Source organism: Bufo gargarizans, chromosome 2, assembly GCF_014858855.1.
Source record: "Bufo gargarizans isolate SCDJY-AF-19 chromosome 2, ASM1485885v1, whole genome shotgun sequence".
Classification (NCBI taxonomy): domain Eukaryota; kingdom Metazoa; phylum Chordata; class Amphibia; order Anura; family Bufonidae; genus Bufo; species Bufo gargarizans.
In genome coordinates, this window is record NC_058081.1 from 326,705,149 (window position 1) to 326,727,081 (window position 21,933).

General features: G+C 41.7%; 1 protein-coding gene across 1 annotated transcript in view; it reads right to left on the bottom strand.

Annotated features, from left to right (window-relative positions):
- Nucleotides 1-21,933, bottom strand: part of TMTC2 (transmembrane O-mannosyltransferase targeting cadherins 2) — a 289,642-nt gene that overhangs the window by 182,768 nt on the left and 84,941 nt on the right. Inside the window, exon 2 of the mRNA XM_044280547.1 lies at nucleotides 11,363-11,933. Coding sequence (XP_044136482.1) covers nucleotides 11,363-11,933 — 571 coding nt within the window. The remainder of the gene's footprint in view (nucleotides 1-11,362; nucleotides 11,934-21,933) is intronic.

The following is a 21,933-nucleotide window of genomic DNA, read 5'->3' on the forward strand; positions in this document are numbered from 1 at the left end:
ATTGGCAGTTAGTGACAACGGGTAGGAGATTAGAGAAGCCGAGGAGATGAATGTTCTTCTATCAGAAGCCAGGCTAATGGGTCCTAATCTCTGCTGTTCTTTTCAGTAAAGTGGGAAAAGTGATTCATTAGGCTTCCTTTCTGAGTCCAGCAGACACACAGAACACATATACCGATTACCCACTTTTATATCTGATGTATTATAATGCACTGGAGAGAAAGGCACATAATCATTCGAAAGAGACCTGCACCCGAAAAGGGTCCTTGCCGGAACGGACATACTGATGCGGATAGCACACGGTGTGCTGTCCTGCATTTTTTGCGGACCCATTAAAATGAATGGGTCTAAATCCTATCCGCAAAAAAAACAAAAAAAAACGGACTGGGCACGGAAACAAAATAAGTTCGTGTGCATGAGGCCTAACACTAATGGGGTAATTTATCAAACTGGTGTTAAGCAGAACTGGTTTAGTTAGCCATAGCAACCCAAATGTGACCACAGCATCTGGGAAGTTAAAGACTGGGAGGCCTCGCTCCTGGCAGTGTACCAGCTGCCCCCGGCGAAGATCGGAGGAGTTGGGTGTAGTGTGTGGCAGCCTCTGTACTCAGGAGTGGTACAGGGTAGCCGCACATTAGTTCCCTGCCTGCTAATGCTTTGCAGTGTATGAGAAAAGCAATCTAATTATTGTTTGCTATAGTTTCCTAGGGGAACTATAAAAAAAAAAAAATAACAAAAAAAAATTCAAATCGCCCCCCTTTCTGCAAAATAAAAATAAATAATCGAAAAAAAAATTTCATGGACATCGCATGCAAAAAAAGCCTGTACTATTAAAATATAAAAATATTTATCCCATACGGCAAAAGACAATTTGCAGGTTTTTTTTGGGTCACTTCACCTCTCACAAAAAATTTAATAAAATGTGATCAAAAAGTCATGCACACCTCATGATATTAATAAAACAGATTGCCCCCCAAAAAAATTTGCCCTCACACAGCTCTGTACACATACAAATTAGTTTTTACCAATGTTTTTACATTTTTTTTCCAGCATTAAAACCCAAGAAAAACTATACGTTCCTGTTATCGTTGTTATCGTACTGACCCGGAGAATAAGGCCCCATGCACACGACCGTATGTATTTTGCAGTCCGCAAAAAATGGACCCACAAATATACAGATGACCGTCCGTGTGCATTCCGTATTTTGCGGAACGGAACAGCTGGCCCCTAATAGAACAGTCCTATCCTTGTCTGTAATGCGGACAATAATATGACATGTTCAATTTTTTTGCGGAAAGGAAATACAGACATATGGAAACGGAATGCACACGGAGTACCTTCAGGTTTTTTTTTCGAACCCATTGAAATGAATGGTTCCGGAACGGACACGGAAAGAAAATACGTTCATGTGCATGAGCCCTAAAAGTAAGGGCTCATTCACATGACCGTGGTTTGGTTCCGCATCCGAGACACATTTTTTGCGGCTGGGGTGCGGACCTATTCACTTCAATGGGGCCGCAAAAGATGCGGACAGCACTCTGTGTACTGTCCGCATCCGTTGCTCCGTTCCGTGGCCCCGCAAAAATTATAGATCATGTCCTATTCTTGTCCGTTTTGCGGTCAAGAATAGGCATTTCTATAATGGGCCGTCCGTTCTGTAAATTGCGGAAGGCACACAGGCGGCATCCATGTTTCGCGTATCCGCAATTTGCGGACCGCAAAACACGGCACGTCCGTGTGAACGAGTTCAGTTTTACCGCATAGGAAATGGGGTCATTAGAAAGCGCATCTTGGCCTGCAAAAAAATAAATAAAATAAAAATATATTAAACGTCTTGAAAGGATTAAGCACATAAAAAATCAAACTTCCAGCTTCTCATGCTAGGAGACTCTCCAGTATTACTGAAGTCAAAACTGCTTGGATTGTCAATTTCATTTAGTAACAGAAAGCCAAAAAATCTCACCCAAATCGACATCCAAAAAATTCTAACCATATTATTTACAGTCCAGTCACAAGCATATAAGCTAATACCAGTGAGCCAGATCTGGACCATCATGTACACATGCACCTTCCCATGGGCATAAGCTTGTCTGCACAGAACTACAAATAAATGAGTAAAACATGCCTTAGCTCACACAACACCATCAATCCTAATCTGCTCCGGAGGGATTGTGTGACAAGTGCATGCCTCTGCATTTCTTTTTGTTAAATTAGAACTTTTAGATAGCTGCACATTCCTTAATTATAAATCACTTGGTTCGCCCTTATGACCCAGAAATGGCAGCCATATTGCGGATCTTGTTTGTACTCATCTGTAAAAAGTCATGCCTTTAAGCCATTTGTTACAATATGCCCCTAATAAAGACATGAAATATTGCCACAGCTATTTTACAGAAAGTCAGTTCTAGCCAATGAAACATGATTTTATTCTGAAAACCAACACACAGCAAAACAGTGTTAGAGAGGTGATACAAATCCCCAAAACAGGGTCAATAATAAAAAAAATACACTTGCCATTTAAATATAGCTTTTTACCAGCCCCGCTGCATGTCTTTGGGTTCTTTTGTTTGCCTCATGCCTCAGTGACATGGCGCCCACTGTAACAAAAAAATCACGTATGCGCGTCATCCAATCGCTGTTGTCTGCAGAACACTTGGCTCATAGGGATATACGGGGAGATTTCTCATTCCCCTACGCCGTGGTTTTGTAGTTAAAAAGTCAGAAAAACAGTTTTTGTGGTTTTAAACACCAATCTAACTGCAGCTGGCATTCTTTATGCCACTATGGCCATTTTCCAAAACGGAGCTTGGAGAGGGTGAAATGTGGGCAGGGTTATTGACCATGAAACATTTGACGTCCTTTACCCCAGAAACTGGCATAAGTGATGACTGAACTCGACACCAGCTGGAATACAGTTCAGTCTGGTGCACGGACTGCCGCAGGAGAAATTTAATTCATGATGAGGTCTGCTGTAAATGTCTCCTTCGGTGGCACAATGAAAGGTGGAATAGGACTGGTTGCTATGAGCAAATAGGCCAGTTGCCTTTTACTCCAGTTTTGATGAATCTCACTAGGGCTGGAGATTATTTGGATAATCGATTAGTTGTCAATAATTTCATCGATTAATCGGGAAAAAACACCAAAATGACAAAAAAAAAGGGTGTTTATATGATCTTACTTGGAAAAATTATGTTCAAACAAATTGTGGATGGCACTGTTATGGGGGATCTGTAGATGACGCACTGTTATGAGGGATCTGTGGATGGCACTGTTATGGGGGGATCTGTAGATGACGCACTGTTATGAGGGATCTGTGGATGGCACTGTTATGGGGGGATCTGTGGATGGCACTGTTATGGGGGATCTGTAGATGACGCACTGTTATGAGGGATCTGTGGATGGCACTGTTATGGGGGGATCTGTGGATGGCACTGTTATGGGGGGATCTGTGGATGGCACTGTTATGGGGATCTGTGGATGGCACTGTTATGGGGGGATCTGTGGATGGCACTGTTATGGGGATCTGTGGATGGCACTGTTATGGGGGGATCTGTGGATGGCACTGTTATGGGGATCTGTGGATGGCACTGTTATGGGGAGGGGGATCTGTGGATGGCACTATATAGCATCCTATGCTATAAGTCATCCACAGATCTCCCCCATAAGTCTCCATTCACACGTCCGCAATTTCGTTACGCAAATTGCGGACCCATTGCGCACTTCCGGGTCCGCACTTCCGTTCCGCAAAAATATAGAACATGTCCTATTCTTGTCCGCAATTGCGGACAAGAACAGGCATATTCTATTAGTGCTATTGTCTATTGTTGACAACGAATCCCGTTATTGAATATTATCGATAACTTTAATTAATCGTTGCAGCCCTAAATCTCACCCTACGGTCTTTGGGCTTTTTCAACTTTTCTTTCTATACACCAGTGTTATACACTGTATTTCATCAAGCTCTGCATTGGAAACCCCATCCTAGGGTTGTCTACCAACTTTTACAAAAGATACTTATATAAGATGCGTGTTCTTTAAGGTAACCTTCAACTTGGGACATACAAGGTGTCTGTTTCTTAAACTGCAGATTATGATATTCTTATGTTCAACTAAAGACGTTAAAGGGAGTCTGTCACCAGCATTTCACTTTTTTAACCCTTCCCACAGCTCCCTAGCATGCTTACAGTTAATAAAAACTTTACCTCTGGCATCAATCCTGGACTTATAGAACCATTAAAAACGATCTTTATAAGATATGCAAATGAGGGCTCGCAAGTGCCCAGGGGCGGCGTTACTCTCTTAGGTGCCCTGCTTGCTCAGCCTTTTCATTGCGTCCCCCAGCCCCTTCCTACCCTCCGCCCGCCCATCCTTTCCCTCTGACCGCCTTTCTACTAACTTGTTATTCTGCCGATATCCCACGCCTGCGCACTCATTCCTTTAGCTGACGCATGCGCACTGCGATGCCCATTCCCTTGTACGGCATCACAGCATGCGCCGATGGACCGCCTCCTTTCGCGTCGTTAGCCGGCCAAAGGAATGAGTGCGCAGGCGCGGGATATCGGTAGAATAACGAGTTAGTAGAAAGGCGGTCAGAGGGAAAGGATGGGCGGGCGGAGGGTAGGAAGGGGCTGGGGGACGCAATGAAAAGGCTGAGCAAGCAGGGCACCTAAGAGAGTAACGCCGCCCCTGGGCACTTGCGAGCCCTCATTTGCATATCTTATAAAGATCGTTTTTGATGGTTCTATAAGTCCAGGATTGATGCCAGAGGTAACATTTTTATTAACTGTAAGCATGCTAGGGAGCTGTGGGAAGGGTTAAAAAAGTGAAATGCTGGTGACAGACTCCCTTTAAAGCATCAGACTTCAGTAGAGTTGCAATTATAAGTTACTTCTTTATCCTGGAACCATGCAAAACAGATACATATACAGGACGAGCAATGTTTTGGCTAATATATGGCATTTTGCAAGCCACATGGACCTACCCACAGGATGATGAGTTTCATATGGAACAAAGACACTAGCAAGGAAACCAGCTAAAATGCATACATGACTAAATAAAGACCAACTCCGATCACTGAAAAATTATGGCAAGTCTAGTTTGTGTAGCGTTCATAAGGTCCAGAAAGCATGCTGTAGTTTGATGAAGCTCTTACATTATTTTTACGCCTCTACCTTGTGCCTCTGTCTTTAACATGGAGGTTGCAACTGGATAAGCAATGGTCGTACTCTTCAGCTACAAAAAGGGGAGGTACTAAAATGAAAAGGAATATACCCCAAATATATGTAGAGAACAATTCAGCACTCTCTATTTAATTCATGATGAAGTCTGCACCTTTTCATAAAAGACATGCCTCCTCTGGTGGAACAGGCTGTATCAAGAATGGCGTAGCACACGTCGCTCTTGATAAATTAGGACCATAGTATCCAGTAGGCAAGACTGGATGACATAGCCACGTGACGGTCACTATGAACAAAAAGCCACAAAACTGGAAAAACCTTTATTAGTAGGGTAAATACTCACATAAGATCTCAAAAGTGGATTTAAATGATTATTTGTTTGCACAGCTTGTTTGTGTGGATGTTCGGTCCTAAGAGCCACAAAGAGGTTGGAGACAAAACGCTTCCCAGCACTCATGTGGGAGACTTCCAAAACTGCGCAATGATCGACTCCCGACTTGACCAAAGAGATATATACAAATGGCAGAGCAATGTTAATGGCATCAATAACTCAGTACTATAGAGCTGTAGGCACCCGAAATGCTTCTGTACGGTACCTCCATACATCTGGTAGCACGTCATACAGCATCCAACAGAAAAAGCCACAATATTTTTTGGGGATTCATAACGATGAATGAAAACCAAGGTGTACAGAGGTATAGCACAGCTCTATGGACTGCCATCCACCCAGTTGTAGTAATATGCCAGTGTGCATAATTCAACTGTGTATCAGCATGTGTACATCATTATGTATATGTATTACGTGCATTGCTCTCGCTTATCTTAATGATGTATCACCTCATGTCTCACATCTTTAACATGTTGTGCCTTCCTCATGGACTTTCGTTTGCATAGTGCCTGATGATGGAGCTTCTGTTCTCTGAAAGCTTGCAAACAACTAATGGTATCACTGCTCTGAAAAAATTAATGAGGTAGACGTCTCATCTGAAATAAAAATCACGGAAAAGCGAGGCGCTAAAACTAATAAACTTTATTGAAGCCATTAAAAACAGGGGTATGTGTCACTACACAGATACAAACACAGAATATTGTTGCCTGATGTATCAACTCGATCAGTAATTACCAGGTCGTGTACCAGTGCAACAATTAAAAAGATTGTTAAAGGGTCAGTGTATCAGTGGTGATGGATATCTAAAACATCTGACCCCAGTAATGCGCTATAGTGAGTGGTGATTGTATATCACCGCTTCCACTACTCTCAGAACTTTAAACCTCCTGCCTTCCACTAACTGCCCCCACCATGTGCTGCATTTAACGCTCAGTGCACGCGCAAGCGCAATATGATTAACGGTAGAGCGGTACACCATTTTGATCGATGGTTAGTTTATTTAACTAGCGATCAAAATGGCGTAGCACGCTACCGTTAATCATATTGCGCATGCGCCAGTATACTTTTGCTGTTTGCCTTTTTCAATATGGCCACTGTAACCTCGGAGCGCTTGAGCGTATGCTCCGATAGCCGCATCACGTAACGGCAACTAAAGGCGGAACCCAGGCATGTGCAGTGGTGACCTCCATACGCAGAGTTTGGCGTGATATGTGCACTGAGTGGCTGTACATATGGTTGGTGTATTAATACTCCCCCGCCTTAATTTAACATATCATGATTATTGTACACGTCATTTTATTTTCACATATCCTATGAGTTGGTTTTAATCATCAATTATATGAAATCTAGCTTTTTTTTTAATCCTATTTGGCATTCTGGCTATTTCACTTTTTTATGAGGATCTGCAATCACGTTTGCTTCTATTATGTCCACTGCTTTTATTTCACTGTATACATTTCATTTCACTGGGTATGAATTTTCTTTTTATTTATTGAGAAAGGCTCTATTGTTGAGCTGAAACATCACTGTACCACATGGGTGAATAAAAGTTATTCCATTTTTATTTTTGGAGTGCTGCCATATATATATATATATATCAGGGGTGTGGAAATAAAAAAATAAAAAAAACTACTTGTCGAAGGACTAAAGCAGGGCTCAATCTACTTGTCCTGATACAAAAAATAATTTTAAATCAAAACCATATTTCAAAGCACCGCCACGCTTCCTTATGCAGGGAGGTGGCTGGTTGCGTTCCAGTCTTTGTGGTGTGAAATGACTAAGTTCACACCAGATGATTCTGTCCAGAATGCACTACATCGCGGCCGGCTCACTATGTTGTGGGGCAGGAGGGGGCATGACGATCCATTGAAGTGAATGGGGCACCGTAGCCACAGCTGCAGGTGATCGGATGCACAGGATCGCAGTGCGTCTCTCCCCCCCCCCCCCTCCCCAGTATTAAAATCATTGGTGGGCAGTGCGCCCTCGCCCAGTATTAAAATCATTGCTGGGCACTGCACCCTCCCCGGTATTAAAATCATTGGTGGGCAGTGCGTCCTCCCCCCTCCATCATTGGTGGCAGCGGCGGTTCCGATCGGAGTCCCCGCAGTGTAACTTCAAGCGTCCCCATCACCATGGGAACACCTCTCCACACCCAGCTTGTCGCCGATCCACTGTGTGACGCTCCGGTAAACAAAGCCATCTCAGCCCTGCTACTTGCCCGCAGCAGGACTAAGCTACTGAACAAACTACCTGCCCGGCGCCCGGAACTGCATGTCCCGGGCATCGGGTGATATGATTTCCACAACCGTGTGTGTATATATATATATATATATATATATATATATATACACACACACACACAATACATATATATATATATATATATATATAAAAATATAATATACATACACACACACAGACACATGCACTTGCTTGTTGCTTGCAGGGTAACATATGGCTTGTCAAGTTATGACAACAATAATCAAACCAACTGAGCACACAACAACCATCTGGGTAAAACCGAGCTTTGGACAGAAATTACTAAACCAAGGGCATGTCAACTCTCTACTAACTGATACTCAGAGACTGATGACTCCAAATCATTAATGCACAGCGGGACCTGTCATTCCGCATCTATTTCTTGCACTGTGCTGTCCCAATACCCTGCTAGCACTGTAGTTGTACACCGTATAATACAACTGTACGTGCAGTGGCTTCTACTTTACTCAAAGGTGTTCTCTCATGAAAAATATTCTCCATTTTTCAAACTAGCTCTTGGATCTGAACGTTTTTGTAATTGCATGTACTTAAAAATGTAGTATAGCCACTGAGATATATAATAAAATATATATCTATAGTGAAAATTATGCCCTCACACACAGAACTCCACAGAAAGAAAAATACAAAAGGTTATGGGTCTTGGCATGCAGTGATGCAAAAAGATTTTCTTCTTTTTAAAAATAAATTGTGTTTTATTGTACAAAATAAAGGTGGAGGTGGAGGGGAGATGCAATCAACCAGTAGGAATCCAACCAGCCTAGTATACAGCCTTCCCTGCCTGGGGTATACATGTTGGCCAGGCCAGTATAAAGCCTTCCCTGCCTGGGGTATATGTGGGCCAGGCCAGCCTAGTATACAGCCTTCCCTGCCTGGGGTATACATGTTGGCGAGGCCAGTCCATACAGTTTCCCCTGCCTGAAGAATATGTTGGCCAGGTCAGCCCAGTATAAAGCCTTCCCTTCCTGGGGTATATGTGGGACAGGCCAGCCCAGTATACAGACTTCCCTGCCTGGGTATACATGTTGGCGAGGCCAGTCCATACAGTTTCCCCTGCCTGAAGAATATGTTGGCCAGGTCAGCCCAGTATAAAGCCTTCCCTTCCTGGGGCATATGTGGGCCAGGCCAGCCTAGTATACAGCCTTCCCTGCCTGGGGTATACATGTTGGCCAGGCCAGTATAAAGCCTTCCCTTCCTGGGGTATATGTGGGCCAGGCCAGCCTAGTATACAGCCTTCCCTGCCTGGGGTATACATGTTGGCGAGGCCAGTATAAAGCCTTCCCTTCCTGGGGTATATGTGGGCCAGGCCAGCCTAGTATACAGCCTTCCCTGCCTGGGGTATACATGTTGGCGAGGCCAGTCCATACAGTTTCCCCTGCCTGAAGAATATGTTGGCCAGCCCAGTATAAAGCCTTCCCTTCCTGGGTATATGGTGGCCAGGCCAGCTGAGTATAAAGCCTTCCCTTCCTGGGGTATATGTGGGACAGGTCAACTCATACTTAAGCATATGTAAAAGTACACAGGAGTATCCCCAGTAGAGAAAAAAAATTGCCTTGCACTTAAAATATGTTCAAACTATTGGTGTCAGATAATGGTCCGTGCTAAGCCAAAGCGAGTCACGCCCCAAATAATTATTCAATAATCGAAATTAAGGTTACATGTTACAATGCCCAGCCCTACCACCTGCTGTTTGTTCTTTTCCTTATTTCTCCGGCTACCTCAGGTGGTTGTACATGCATAATTTCATCTTTCAACTGCCAGCAGCCATATCTTCTGTTAGAATGTGTGACAGTAAGGGTCCATTCACAAAACATGGACACCGGTGATGTGCGTTCCTCATTTTGCGGGCAGCACATCGCCGGCACGCTCATAGAAAATGCCCTTTCGTGTCTGCAACTGCGGACAAGAATAGGACATGTTCTATTTTTTTGCGGAACGGAAGTGCGGATCTGGAAATGCGGATGCAGACAGTGCATTCCAGCCCCATTGAAAATGAATGGGTCCGCACCTGTTCCGTAAAATTGTGGAACGGATGCGGACCCATTTTGCGGACGGGTGAATGGACTCTTACAAGGAGGGGGCTGCTGCAGAAAGGACACACCTCTGGGGAAAGTACACGCCTCATGGGAAAGGACACACCCCCTGAGAACGGATATGCCCTCAGATTTGCCAGCATGAAATACATCTAGTAGAGGAACTGGAGCAAAGAATGGTGAGATCTCTTGATTTATGAGGTACATGCTGGAAAGAGATTGTCATTCATTGTATGACGTCTGATTTTCACTTTTATATTTTTCATGAGACAACAACCCCCTTAAACAAGGAGACATTTCAGAGTCCTGTAACCATGTGCCCTGCACAAGAGCATTTAGGGCAAAAGAAGCTGATGTAACAGAGCGTGCATATCACATCTTTTACTATGGAAAATATTACATGTACAAGTACGTCAGGAACATTAGATACATATTTTGCCCTGTGTCTTTTGCAATGGCTATTAAAATGAATCAATAAAAAAACAAACACACTAAATGTTTAGCCAGATGTTAGCATTGTATTTTGGCTTTGGGCATGGTGCGGAAAACGTTGGGAGTGATCCAAGATAACGGCGGGTAGGAAAAGGGGGGATTACTCAAAGATGCAGCCAGGAGAGAGGAGAATCAAGGCCAGGAGAGAATTAAGGAGATAATTAACCCATTCAGCAAAACAAGGATTTGCAAGACAATTCTAAAGCCTTACAAAAACCAATCAAAGGGGATTGCAATTGTCATCAGTAATAAGGAGGCAAAAGGGGATGTGAGACATTAAGCCTAAAATAAAAGCCGCTTTATATATACTGAACAAAAACTCTATAAGCAACATTTAGAAATATATGCAAATGTCGCAGAAGATTTTTCTACAAGGGCATCTTTCATTTGGGAAACATTTCTCCGAACCGCAGAATTAAGCTATTGAGAAAGATAGCAGGGTGCAATTTAGTGCCATGGAGGATAGAGGTGGGCAACAGATTGCCGTTTCATAGACACCAACGAAAGACAAAACTTGAGAAGCTAGTTGAATAAATAAGCAGATTTTAAAATACCCCAACAACAATGATACAGTATACCCGATGAATGCGGAGAAGAAAAGCTGGTCTGTCCAAGGGCACAAGAGAAGTTTTCTGTTTAGCAGTATTTTTGTCTTTTTTTGTCTTTTTGGTTTTTACCATCTTTGTTCCACCTTTTATGGCATTACTCTACCCTCTCACTAAACATGAACACAGCAACAATCTCCTAAAGCAATTCTATTCAGCTAAATATTATTATTGGCGCTAAATAGTCTCAAAATTAGGATGACAAAAATGAACGTCATAAAAAGTGGATAAAACGATGGGTCCAGTAAAATACAAAAATATTGATGAACGAAAAACTTCTCTTTTGTGCCCTTGGACAGACCAGCTTTTCTTCTCCCCATTCATCGGGTATACTGTATCACTGCTGTTTATTTCAGACATCTATATAGATATAAATCCTCTAAGTTGACTTACCTTTAAGACAGCAGAAATGACCTCACTTATCTTTAATTTGTGAAACACAAAAACATCATAAACCGCAGATACTGCCAAAACAGTGACTCCTTGTTCTTTCCATAGCATGCTGCAAGCGGCACACAATCCACTAAAAAGGATCCAGCCCCAGCTACTAACAGAATAGCTCCTGGTCGAACAATGCTTTATGTAGCATAGTAATGAAAGTAGAAAGAAGAGTCCAGCTCCCACATCTGCTCGCCCTACTATTCCGGCAACAGCTTCTGTATGGATCGGATGAGACGCAAACAGAAGGCCAGCTAAGAGTGTCCAGCATCCACTACCAAACAGGGCTTTACAAAAATTAGTGAAAAGGCCTGTGACGGCTGAATGCAACAGGATATTCACAAGGTGATAGCTCCAGGGTTCTAGACCCCCAAAAATGTAGTTAAGGCGAAAAGAAAGAGTGCATAGCGGACGGTAAGATTTATGGCTGCCACTGTGGGTAAGTAAAGTCCCCCAAAAATCATTGAAGAATATTTGGATCCATGGAGTTTCTGGAAGCAGATCCTGATTTGTCTTGATAGCCCGGCTACAATAAAAAAGAAATCATAAGCGAATTAGCATACATGTAAACAGTAAGCAAATTCAATTCATATTATTACATATACTGTACAGCAACATTTATTAAATTACTGTCAGTGGCCAGGAACTGAAAAGCAGCCATCCGCTCCCATTTGGTTAAAGACTAGTTCCAATTACAAGTGTAACATTAACTCCAACTCCTGATAAGCAGTGAACTTTCTATGACCAGATGAACAAAAGTGACATCTACTATGAGCTCATTTCTGTCCTTTTCCAACTCCATTCAAGCTTTTGGTTTGGTATACTGAGATTAACACACTGCTAATAGGGAAACAGCTCGTGCTGACGGGAAGCGCACTAGAGAAGAAGCTGGGCAAGCTAACGGCTTTCCATGAAGAATGACAGCACAAACAAAATAGAAATGGCCACTGTCTTGCCTTGATGATCATAGTTTTTTTTTTTTTTTATAGAATTACTATAATGTTTTTAATCGTTTTTTGCTGTATTTTCCTTGTTAGGGTTTCATGGTTAGTCTGTTAAAAGGAGACTTATGTCCTCCATAAATAAAATGTACCTGAGCTATAGACATTACATATTTATACATATAATAGTTATACATGAACAGAATAAATAATATCACATACTACTTAGCATAATTATCAGTATTTTTGGATTCCTATACAAATTATATCTATCCATGATCTATGATGGAACAACAAATCCCAGCTGCTGTGTCTTTGTTGTTCCATTATCCGTTGGAGGTTGCTCCTCTCCTGTGCAGCGTGCAATTTTGAGCGAAGGGCTGGCCTGTTTCCTTCCTTGATTATCCATGATCTATGGCTGGGCTAGTAGTTAGTCAACTCTGAATCTCATCCTAACAATCATTTCCTGAACCACTAAAAAAAGACAAGGGAACAAACTTGAGTCTAAAGCAGGGATGGCCAACCTGCTCTCCAGCTGTTGCAAAACTACAACTCCCAGCATGCCCAGTCTGCCTACAGCAGGGCTTGGTGGGAGTTGTAGTTTTACAACAGCTGGAGAGCCGCAGGTTGGCCATCCCGGGTCTAAAGGATTAGGTCAGATAAAGTGTCAGGAACTGACCTACACAGTGTCCAATACTGTGATTTTTTTTTTTACAATACTATATCATATTTGTAAAATGGCATAATTTTAAAGCTCCAGATGCATGAAAAAATTGGATTTGAGCAAGAAAGGCAATATAAAAACCTCACATACACATGTTATCTTTATAAACCAGTAAGTAAAAAATAAAAAAAATACAGACTAGGTTTTGGGTCAAGTGTTCTAAACCTGTGGTTCAGTTAACACAATCTTTGTGGTTCGTAATAAAACATGTAGAAGAGATTAAAATAAAGTTAGCGTCTATTATTGCAGATCAGGTTTTCCGGCATGCTTTAGACACAATCTTTGGGTGTAGTACTGCGTATTTAAACTCTCACTGCTGCTCTAAGCTCAAGTAAGACTTTAAGATGGCACATCTGGTTATACTGGCAACGATACATAATAGATATAAGATTTTCTAGTATAGTGACTAAAGACATATGGGGTCATTTATCAAACTGGTGTGAAGTAGAACTGGCTTAGTTGCCAATAGCGTTCCAAAAGGTGGAATCTGATTGGTTGCTATGGGCAACTAAGCCAGTTCTACTTTACACCAGTTTGATAAACGACCCCAATAATCACATTATTATTTTACTTCCTTAAGTCACATACAGAAGACGTTAGATAATTCAAAATAAAACAAAAAGATTGCAAGATATCCTGCATGTGAAGAAAATTTCAATATTACATGTTCTTTGTAAAAATCTCCCTCTTACTCTTGGCTTTATGTTATCTTATTACTAACATATCATATTCACTGGTGTCAAATAGAAAATCCTGCCATATTCTTAAATTCAAAGCCTTTATGGACCTTAACAAGCACCTGTCAGCAGGATCCCCCCTATGAAAACAAGCCTACTGCTGAGGCAACCATGCTCTATAAGTAACTGAAGTATGTTAAGTTTCCAAACTTACATAACTATTCATTATACAACAATTGTACCTAATTATAGTGACATTTTAATTATCTGACATTTTATGACCTATCGCTCCTAATGTTGATGTGACATCAACTTTCTAACATTTCCAGTTTCCCCTGGAAACTTCATATCGATGGTCACCAATTACACTGCAGTTCTCTTGCAACCGCAGCCCATGGCGCCTCTCGATTGCCTGGGCTCCGAGGGAACAGCTATTTGAAGAAGGGCTGTCCAAGCTCAACAGTTCAATCATTTTCCCTCAAAAACATCTTCAAAGAAAAAGAAAACAATGCAACTTTTATATTTTGAACTGCTGAAAGGACAAGATCTTCTGATCAGCCATCTGAGGCTTCAAAAATAATCCAAAGCAGCCGGAAAGAATTCTTTAAATACATTCTGTGGTCAACAGAAGATGGAAATTAATTTTAAAATACATTTCTAACCTTGAGCTTTGAACAGATACATGCAACTTAAATTATAAATCTAGTCTTAGTTACCACCACTCATTGTACCCAGGCTGCCATGTATTCACTTCACGACAGAAGTGGTTTTGTCTTTAGCGTTCAGAACTATTTACAACGGAAATCTGATAAATACATGAGGTTAGCATCATGTCTTTTACATGTATGTTTAGTTACAATTATTCAGTATAACAAAAGTTTGAAGAACTCAACACTGCTTTGGGATTCAGGTGACATGTCTCCTTATGAACCCTATTTGGTGCAGTGTTGACATGGAGATCCTGCGTGGGTCCAAGCAGCTAAATAAAACAGCACATACTTGGCTTGGACAGCGGGAATTGTGTGCTTAGCTAGAACTTGGTGATCATATGTCTCTATAAGAGACTTTGGTACTGTAATATCAGGTCACAGCAATTTTATTGCCCTTATAGCAGATGGCCTTAACATTTATATCCAAGTCACCACCCATGGGTGAGGCTTAGTGATCGACCGATTATCGGTTTTACCGATATTATCGGCCGATATTGAGGATTTTGACTGTTATCGGTATCGGCATTTATTTTGCTTGCTGCTCTCAGCGCTCTCCGTGTTCCCTCAGCAGCACAGGGGAGAAGGAAGCAGTGTCTCCCTCCCCCTGTGCTGCTGCTGCCGCTGCCACCAATGAGAGGAGGGAGGACAAGAGAAGGGGAGGGGCTGTGACCATATACATTCATATACAGGAGGCGGAAGCTGGCTGCAGAATCACATAGCCGGCTCCCGACCTCTATGAGATGTAGCTGCGATCTGCGGTAGTTAACCCCTCAGGTGCCGCGGATCGCAGCTACTGCTCATAGAGGTCGGGGGCCGGCTATGTGATTCTGCAGCCAGCTACCGCCTCCTGTATATGAATAAATGAGAGATTTCTGTTCATTGGTTGCGCAGTGCACCCCCCCAAGCCCCCAGTATTAATCATTGATTTCGCAGTGCGCCCCCACCCCAGTATTAAAAACATTGGTGGCGCAGTGTGCCCCCCCCCCCCCCCCACGTTTAAATGAAAAAGAAAGTTTTACAAAAAAAAAGACACATTAACAATAAACATATACATTTTCAGCAGATTTGTGTATTTTTTTTATTTATTTTTTCAAAAATGAAAATTCCCAGAATATCGGTATAAATTATCGGCTATCAGCCTGAAAGTTCACAAATTATCGGTATCGGCCCTAAAAAATCTATACCGGTCGATCCCTAGTGAGGCTTACCAACTATTTATCATCTTCAGTGTTGGCTGCTTTTAAGGCTCTCTCTATCAGTGCACAAGAGCTGATTATCCAACCTCTGGTCTCATTGGAAGCTTGGAAACTTTATCACCTCTTCCATACTTCACCCCACATCTCTGCCTGTTGGAGACTGGCTCTTATGTATAACTAGAGGCACACAATCTATGAAAACTTACTGTACTTCCATTACGGCCAGAACACAACGGGGGTCATTTATTATAGACTGTCGTTTCACATCGGTCTTTGATATCCCCTGTGGAGGACACTGCACCTAATTTATGATGAGATGCAGGCGTTGCCATAAATTAAGAGCATCCCCTGGCAGTCTGTGCACCTAGAGTGCACTACTCCAGATCCTGACTGCAGTATATTTCAAATGTCATTTACTCCAGGAAACAGGCATCCATTTTTGTGAATTTACCTGATCTGATGTCCCTGCCCTGCCACTCCCAAGTCTCAAGGGCGGCGTAAAAACACGTACATGTAATAGTTTATATAGTCACAAAACGGGACCATGCCACTTTTTTGCACCAAAGACTGGTGTAGGGAATCATAATAATTGCCCCCCTTCCCAAGGGGTATAAATCTGCATATTTATTCGGATACTAATTTTCGCTTTAATTAGCCTACGGTAAGTACTATTCTAACAATCCTTACTGTAACATTTGTACTTTGCATCGTACAGTAAATCATGTTTCATGCACCCTCCAGACAGCTAGAAGGAAGAAATGCATCTGTTGACAGTAACCTCAATTGTTCCTCCATGGTAATTTGTAATATTGGAAGGTATGAAAGTAAAATTCTATGAGTTTCAAGTCCATCAAGCTGCAGCGGATGAATATTCTAAACCTTGAGGGTGTTTTGGTTTGGAAAGTAGCCAGGATAAAAGTGCCTCGCATTACAAGAGCTCCATACATACTGCCAGATGAACCAGAGACACTCCTGAATTACAGAAGAGTCACTGGTTCTACCGATGGCTCTGCCGAACAATAGGCCAAGTAATTTTTACAAACTATACTGCATGGATACAAATTGTTATGATTCATAAACCTCTAGTTCCCAAGGCCTGACATGTAAGTGTGTTTGTTTCAGTATTGTGTGGTTTTAGGAATCCAGAGTTGTGCCAATACGACTTAAAGGGACTGTGCACTTTTAGTGCATATTCACATGAGACTACAGTGCTTTGCTCACAAATTTTTACGTTTCACAAGTGTTTCTTAATGCATTTTTCTCTTAATCTATATATTATTTACATGTTGGAATACTAGGTTGTGCTAGATGGATCTACTGTTCATACCGTAACCAAGGAAAAGGACAGTCAACCACGGTCAGCAAATCTGGAGTTGTGTCAAGCAGTCAATGACCTGCATACAAATAAAGACAGGCGCCTCTCTGCCCCTCTACCCTCTGCATCTTTCTAGCTTTTCATGTTATTATCTAACTCAAGCCCTGTGGCATAAAAAAGGATTATTGCATGCATGGACCCTTTATTAAATGATATGGAATCCCTGAGGGTTCACACCAGAGAATCATCGGTATTTATGTGTGCATGATACCTGCGCAATATTTGTATGGAAAATGTCCTCTGTAATACGGAGCTCAGAGCTTTTCATTTTTTTTATGGATGCAAAAGGGCTTAAAGGAAATGCGTCACCAAATTTTTATCTGTCAGTTAAAACCAGATAGTGACATATCCTTTTTTCTATTCTGTTTTTATTTTCTGATTACAGACCTATTTATTCTATCTCAATCTCTATGGGAGAGTTTTCTGGGCATGCTCTGTGATCTGTGCAGAGGTCATTGTACAAGGAGAGAATAGATAAGATTTGACAATCACCTATTGTGTATGGTGGATCCCATCTTATCTGTCATTCTAACCCTGCCTGTAAATATATCACCTCTGTGTATAGATAAGCAGGTAACTGCAATAAAGTGATCTGTACAGATCAAGAAGTGGTGCCTATTATTAGGTTTACTGGCAAGTGAGAAAACGGCAGGATTTTTTTGTTTAAATATACTGTATTTCTCGCTTTATAAGACGCACTCGATCAAAAGACGCAGCCCAGGTTTCAGGAAAAAAAAACGGATCTGCAAAAAATATGGATGACGTCTTACTAGCTGTCCCCTAGTAGAACAGTACTATCCTTGTTTGTAATGCAGACAATAATAGGACATGTTCTTTTTTTTTTTTTGGCGGAACGGAAATACGGACACAGAATGCACACGGAGAACCTTTAGTTTTTTTTGCGGACCCGTTGAAATGAATGGTTCCGCAATTTTTTTTTATCGGACACGGAAAGAAAATACGTTCATGTGCATGAGGCCTTAATATCAGAATGGCCAAGTAGTGATGCATACTGTAGACGCTTCGGGTCATCTCAACAGTAACTAGGATTACCACAATACATACCAAGAGCTGTGCGATCTGGATATCAATCCACACAAAGCAAATATGGTATGTATCTCTGCTGAGTATGCGGAAACAGCCATATATGTGTTAACAGACGACAACATATGTCAAATCTCAGGAATGGTATAATACACCCTTATACCAGATTTGCAAGCAGAAAGTAAATACAAGCGTCTTTCCTTGACATCACACTGAGCGCAGCTGCAAGACCATTGTAACAGCAGTGAAGATGAATGACCGCTTCGTTAAGTGCTGACAATCTAATGTAATTGATAAGCAAACATAACATTACGGTGGAAAAACCTGAGCATCGGAATGGTTTGTAGCAGGTGTTTTTGTGATAAATGAATACGTTTTCAGCCAACTCTTCCATTAGATAATCAAGCTGCTCAAAAATAATGGAACTACCATAAGAGACAGCTAACATAATGTTATATTATACTGCACTGTACCTTTACAGCGACACTTCCTACATATTTTTAAATATTCTATGTCTTTTTTTTATTTTTTTAAGGATTTCTTTTTTGTGTGTCATTCAATGGCTCTTAATATCCTCCTTTGCTTAGACAAAGCCTTACTTGATTCTCAATCAAACCATCACAGTGACCAGAGAGGGAAGGAGGATGAGTAACTCAAAAATAGCATTATTGATTACACTGATAAGTGCAATGCATTTCTGGGGCATCTTTATCTCAGCCTGTCAAGAGAACAATGGAGCTCTCATATTGCTATCCAAATTCTACACCTACAGTTATCAGGAGGATTACTCTTCAGATAACATACTCACAGCAACAGTAAACTGACGATGGATTACCCATCAATATAGGAAGCTGTGCTTACTGTTACAGAAGGAAACAAACACTACAAGTAGCAGCACCCTACGTCATGCAAATACTGGAAATGTGGGTTCACCTGAACTGTTTACTGCTATACTTACTATACATAAAAATTAGAAGCTTTCAGATTAGACCTCCATCTTCAGTAAAAATGTGACAACTACTAGTCTGTATTACAGAGAAAGAAACATGCAATGCAATCCAGTGCTTTAGTCATGTGCTGGTCCCAATATATCTACTGGTTTCCGAACACAGCTCTTGTGTTGGAGCAATGTATATGCAAGGTGTCACAACGAGCGTTTCATTAAAAAGGTCACGCTTTATTATGGAAGAAAAAACACAACAGCATTTGTGAGTCTGCCGAGAATTGAGCCTTCCGTGCCTGTCACTGCAATGACGAATGAGAAGCAAATCACCCTGTCTGGGAGCTGGCTGGAGCCCACTGCTACTTGGGACAGAAAAGATAATGTAGATCCTGATCTGCAAGGCAAAGCTGGGTGTGAATGCCTTAAAACAAACATTTGCCTTCAGACTGTCAGTGGCTTAACAGGCTCCAGCACTAAAATAATAGTAAACTATAATAAAGAAAGACAACGAAATACAGAAGTAGCTTTGGTGTGAGTAAATATTTTAATATTAAAATGTACCAGGCAAGAAAATAAATTCTAATTCTGTTCCTGTTAAAACAGCCTGAAGAAAATTAGCATATTGTCACTGAAAGACTACAAAACAGACTAGACAAATAACAGCACCTGGGGAAGTAAGGTTGTGTTCACATCAGGTGCTTGTCCACGTTTATGCACAAAGTATCTGTTAAATGGTTGCCTCAGATGGATGCCAAAGTGGCATTCGTCACCATAGGATTCCATTGTAACAAATAAAGCATCCTTTTAACATATATGTTTTTCTGATAGACCCTGCAGGATGGAAAAGTATTTGCATCCTTTTCTATCAACATAGAAAGAAAGAATATTTATCAGTATATATCTAGATGTTTTTTATGTAATATGGGTACAGAGATAATGGTGAAAAAACACAGTCAGCACCAACTAAGGCTACTTTCACACTAGCGTTCGATCGGATCCGTTCTGAACGGATCCGATCATAATAATGCAGACGGAGGCTCCGTTCAGTACGGATCCGTCTGCATTAATAACTTAGAAAAAATTCTAAGTGTGAAAGCAGCCTGAGCGGATCCGTTCAGACTTTCAATGTAAAGTCAATGGAGGACGGATCCGCTTGAAGATTGAGCCATAGGGTGATATCTTCAAGCGGATCCGTTCCCATTGACTTACATTGTAAGTCTGAACGGATCCGCTCGCCTCCGCACGGCCAGGCGGACAGCTGAACGCTGCAAGCAGCGTTCAGCTGTCCGCCTGTCCGTGCGGAGGCGAGCGGAGCGGAGGCTGAACGCCGCCAGACTGATGCAGTCTGAGCGGATCCGCTCCATTCAGACTGCATCAGGGCTGGACGGAGGCGTTTGGGTCCGCTCGTGAGCTCCTTCAAACGGAGCTCACGCACGGACCCATGAACGCTAGTGTGAAAGTAGCCTAATAAAAAAGAAAAAGCATACAATTTTTATAGGAATAGGATATGTCATGTCAAAACTACAAGTGGACCCTCAAGTTACAATATTAAGTGGGGCAACCACTGTATGTTGAAACTAGAGATAAGCAAAGTTCATATTTTGAAATTCGTTCACACTTGGTTTGGTGGTAAAAGGTGAATTGAGTCCTCTACTGCATAACGGAAACGGGACGGATCTGTTTTGCAGCCCATAGACTTATTATGATGGAATGAATTGCATTCCGTCATAGAATTGCGTTATAGTCCGTGGTAACGGAATCCATAACGCAATTCAGCTTTTACCACCAAAGTGTGAACAAATTTCAAAATATGAAATTCGCTCATCTCTAGTTGAAACCATTGTAATTTAAGTCCATATACTTACAGAATCTGAGATGAAGGCCCCAACCGAAGCCTCCAACACAGATGTGAACAAGTCCTAATCGGATAAACTAATAAATGAAGCCTCCAACACAGATGTGAACAAGTCCTAAGAAGATAACAGAGACAGATAAAGAAATCCTTACAACAGTGAAGCTGTAAATCACTTTCTATGATGAGGACAAGACCTCATGGAGCCCTCCTCAACCTGACATCTAAAGGAGTGGCGGCACAGACAGAGGGCAATACCACACTGTAATGTAAAGAGAAGCTAGTAGAAAACCAATACAGATGATTTATCAGAGACATGGCCATGATGATTGGTTGGATCTCAGTCTGAGGCATTGTATGCTGGGTCTATTTTCAACTTCTGATGCCCCAGGAAAGACTGCTGTATCCTTACGTCACTGTATCTTGAGAGACCACTCTATGTATTTGAATTGGTGTATAGGCACATGCAATATATACAAAAACTATACCTAAAGAAAACGAAGCACTCATGGTAATTGCTACGTTTTCAGGAAAGCAATTCTGATTCAAACAGATGGGAACAAAAGTTGGTGACTTCCAATATCTATAATTAGAGCTTTGGAGCAATGTTTGCTTTCTCATGACAAAACAGAAACTTCTTTTTAATTCATCAGTGTCCCTTAATACTTCTAGTATGCAGTCTCCATGGAAACATCCGATTGTTCTTTGTTATACTGAGGCCAGTTTCTATAGGGACAACGAAGGACAGGAAGACCAGACGGTTCAGGACAAATTCTTTTTCCATAAATGTTCAAGGGAGGTAATAACTCCTTGTTTGGGATGTCACTGCTTTCTCACAGATAGCTTGTGAATACTTGTCATTTCCTTGCTGAATGGGCAGAATTCATTGCATAGCAAGTTAGAGGGAGAAAATACAAGACTCATTCGTAACCCAACACACTAACAAAAGACACGCTGAATTTCAAAGTGACAGTGTAAGAAAGGGAAGGAACAAAAAGCCTGAGTTTAGTGGCACACTGAGAACTGGTAATGGCTGTTCAAACAAGGGAAACTGTGCCCCGTCC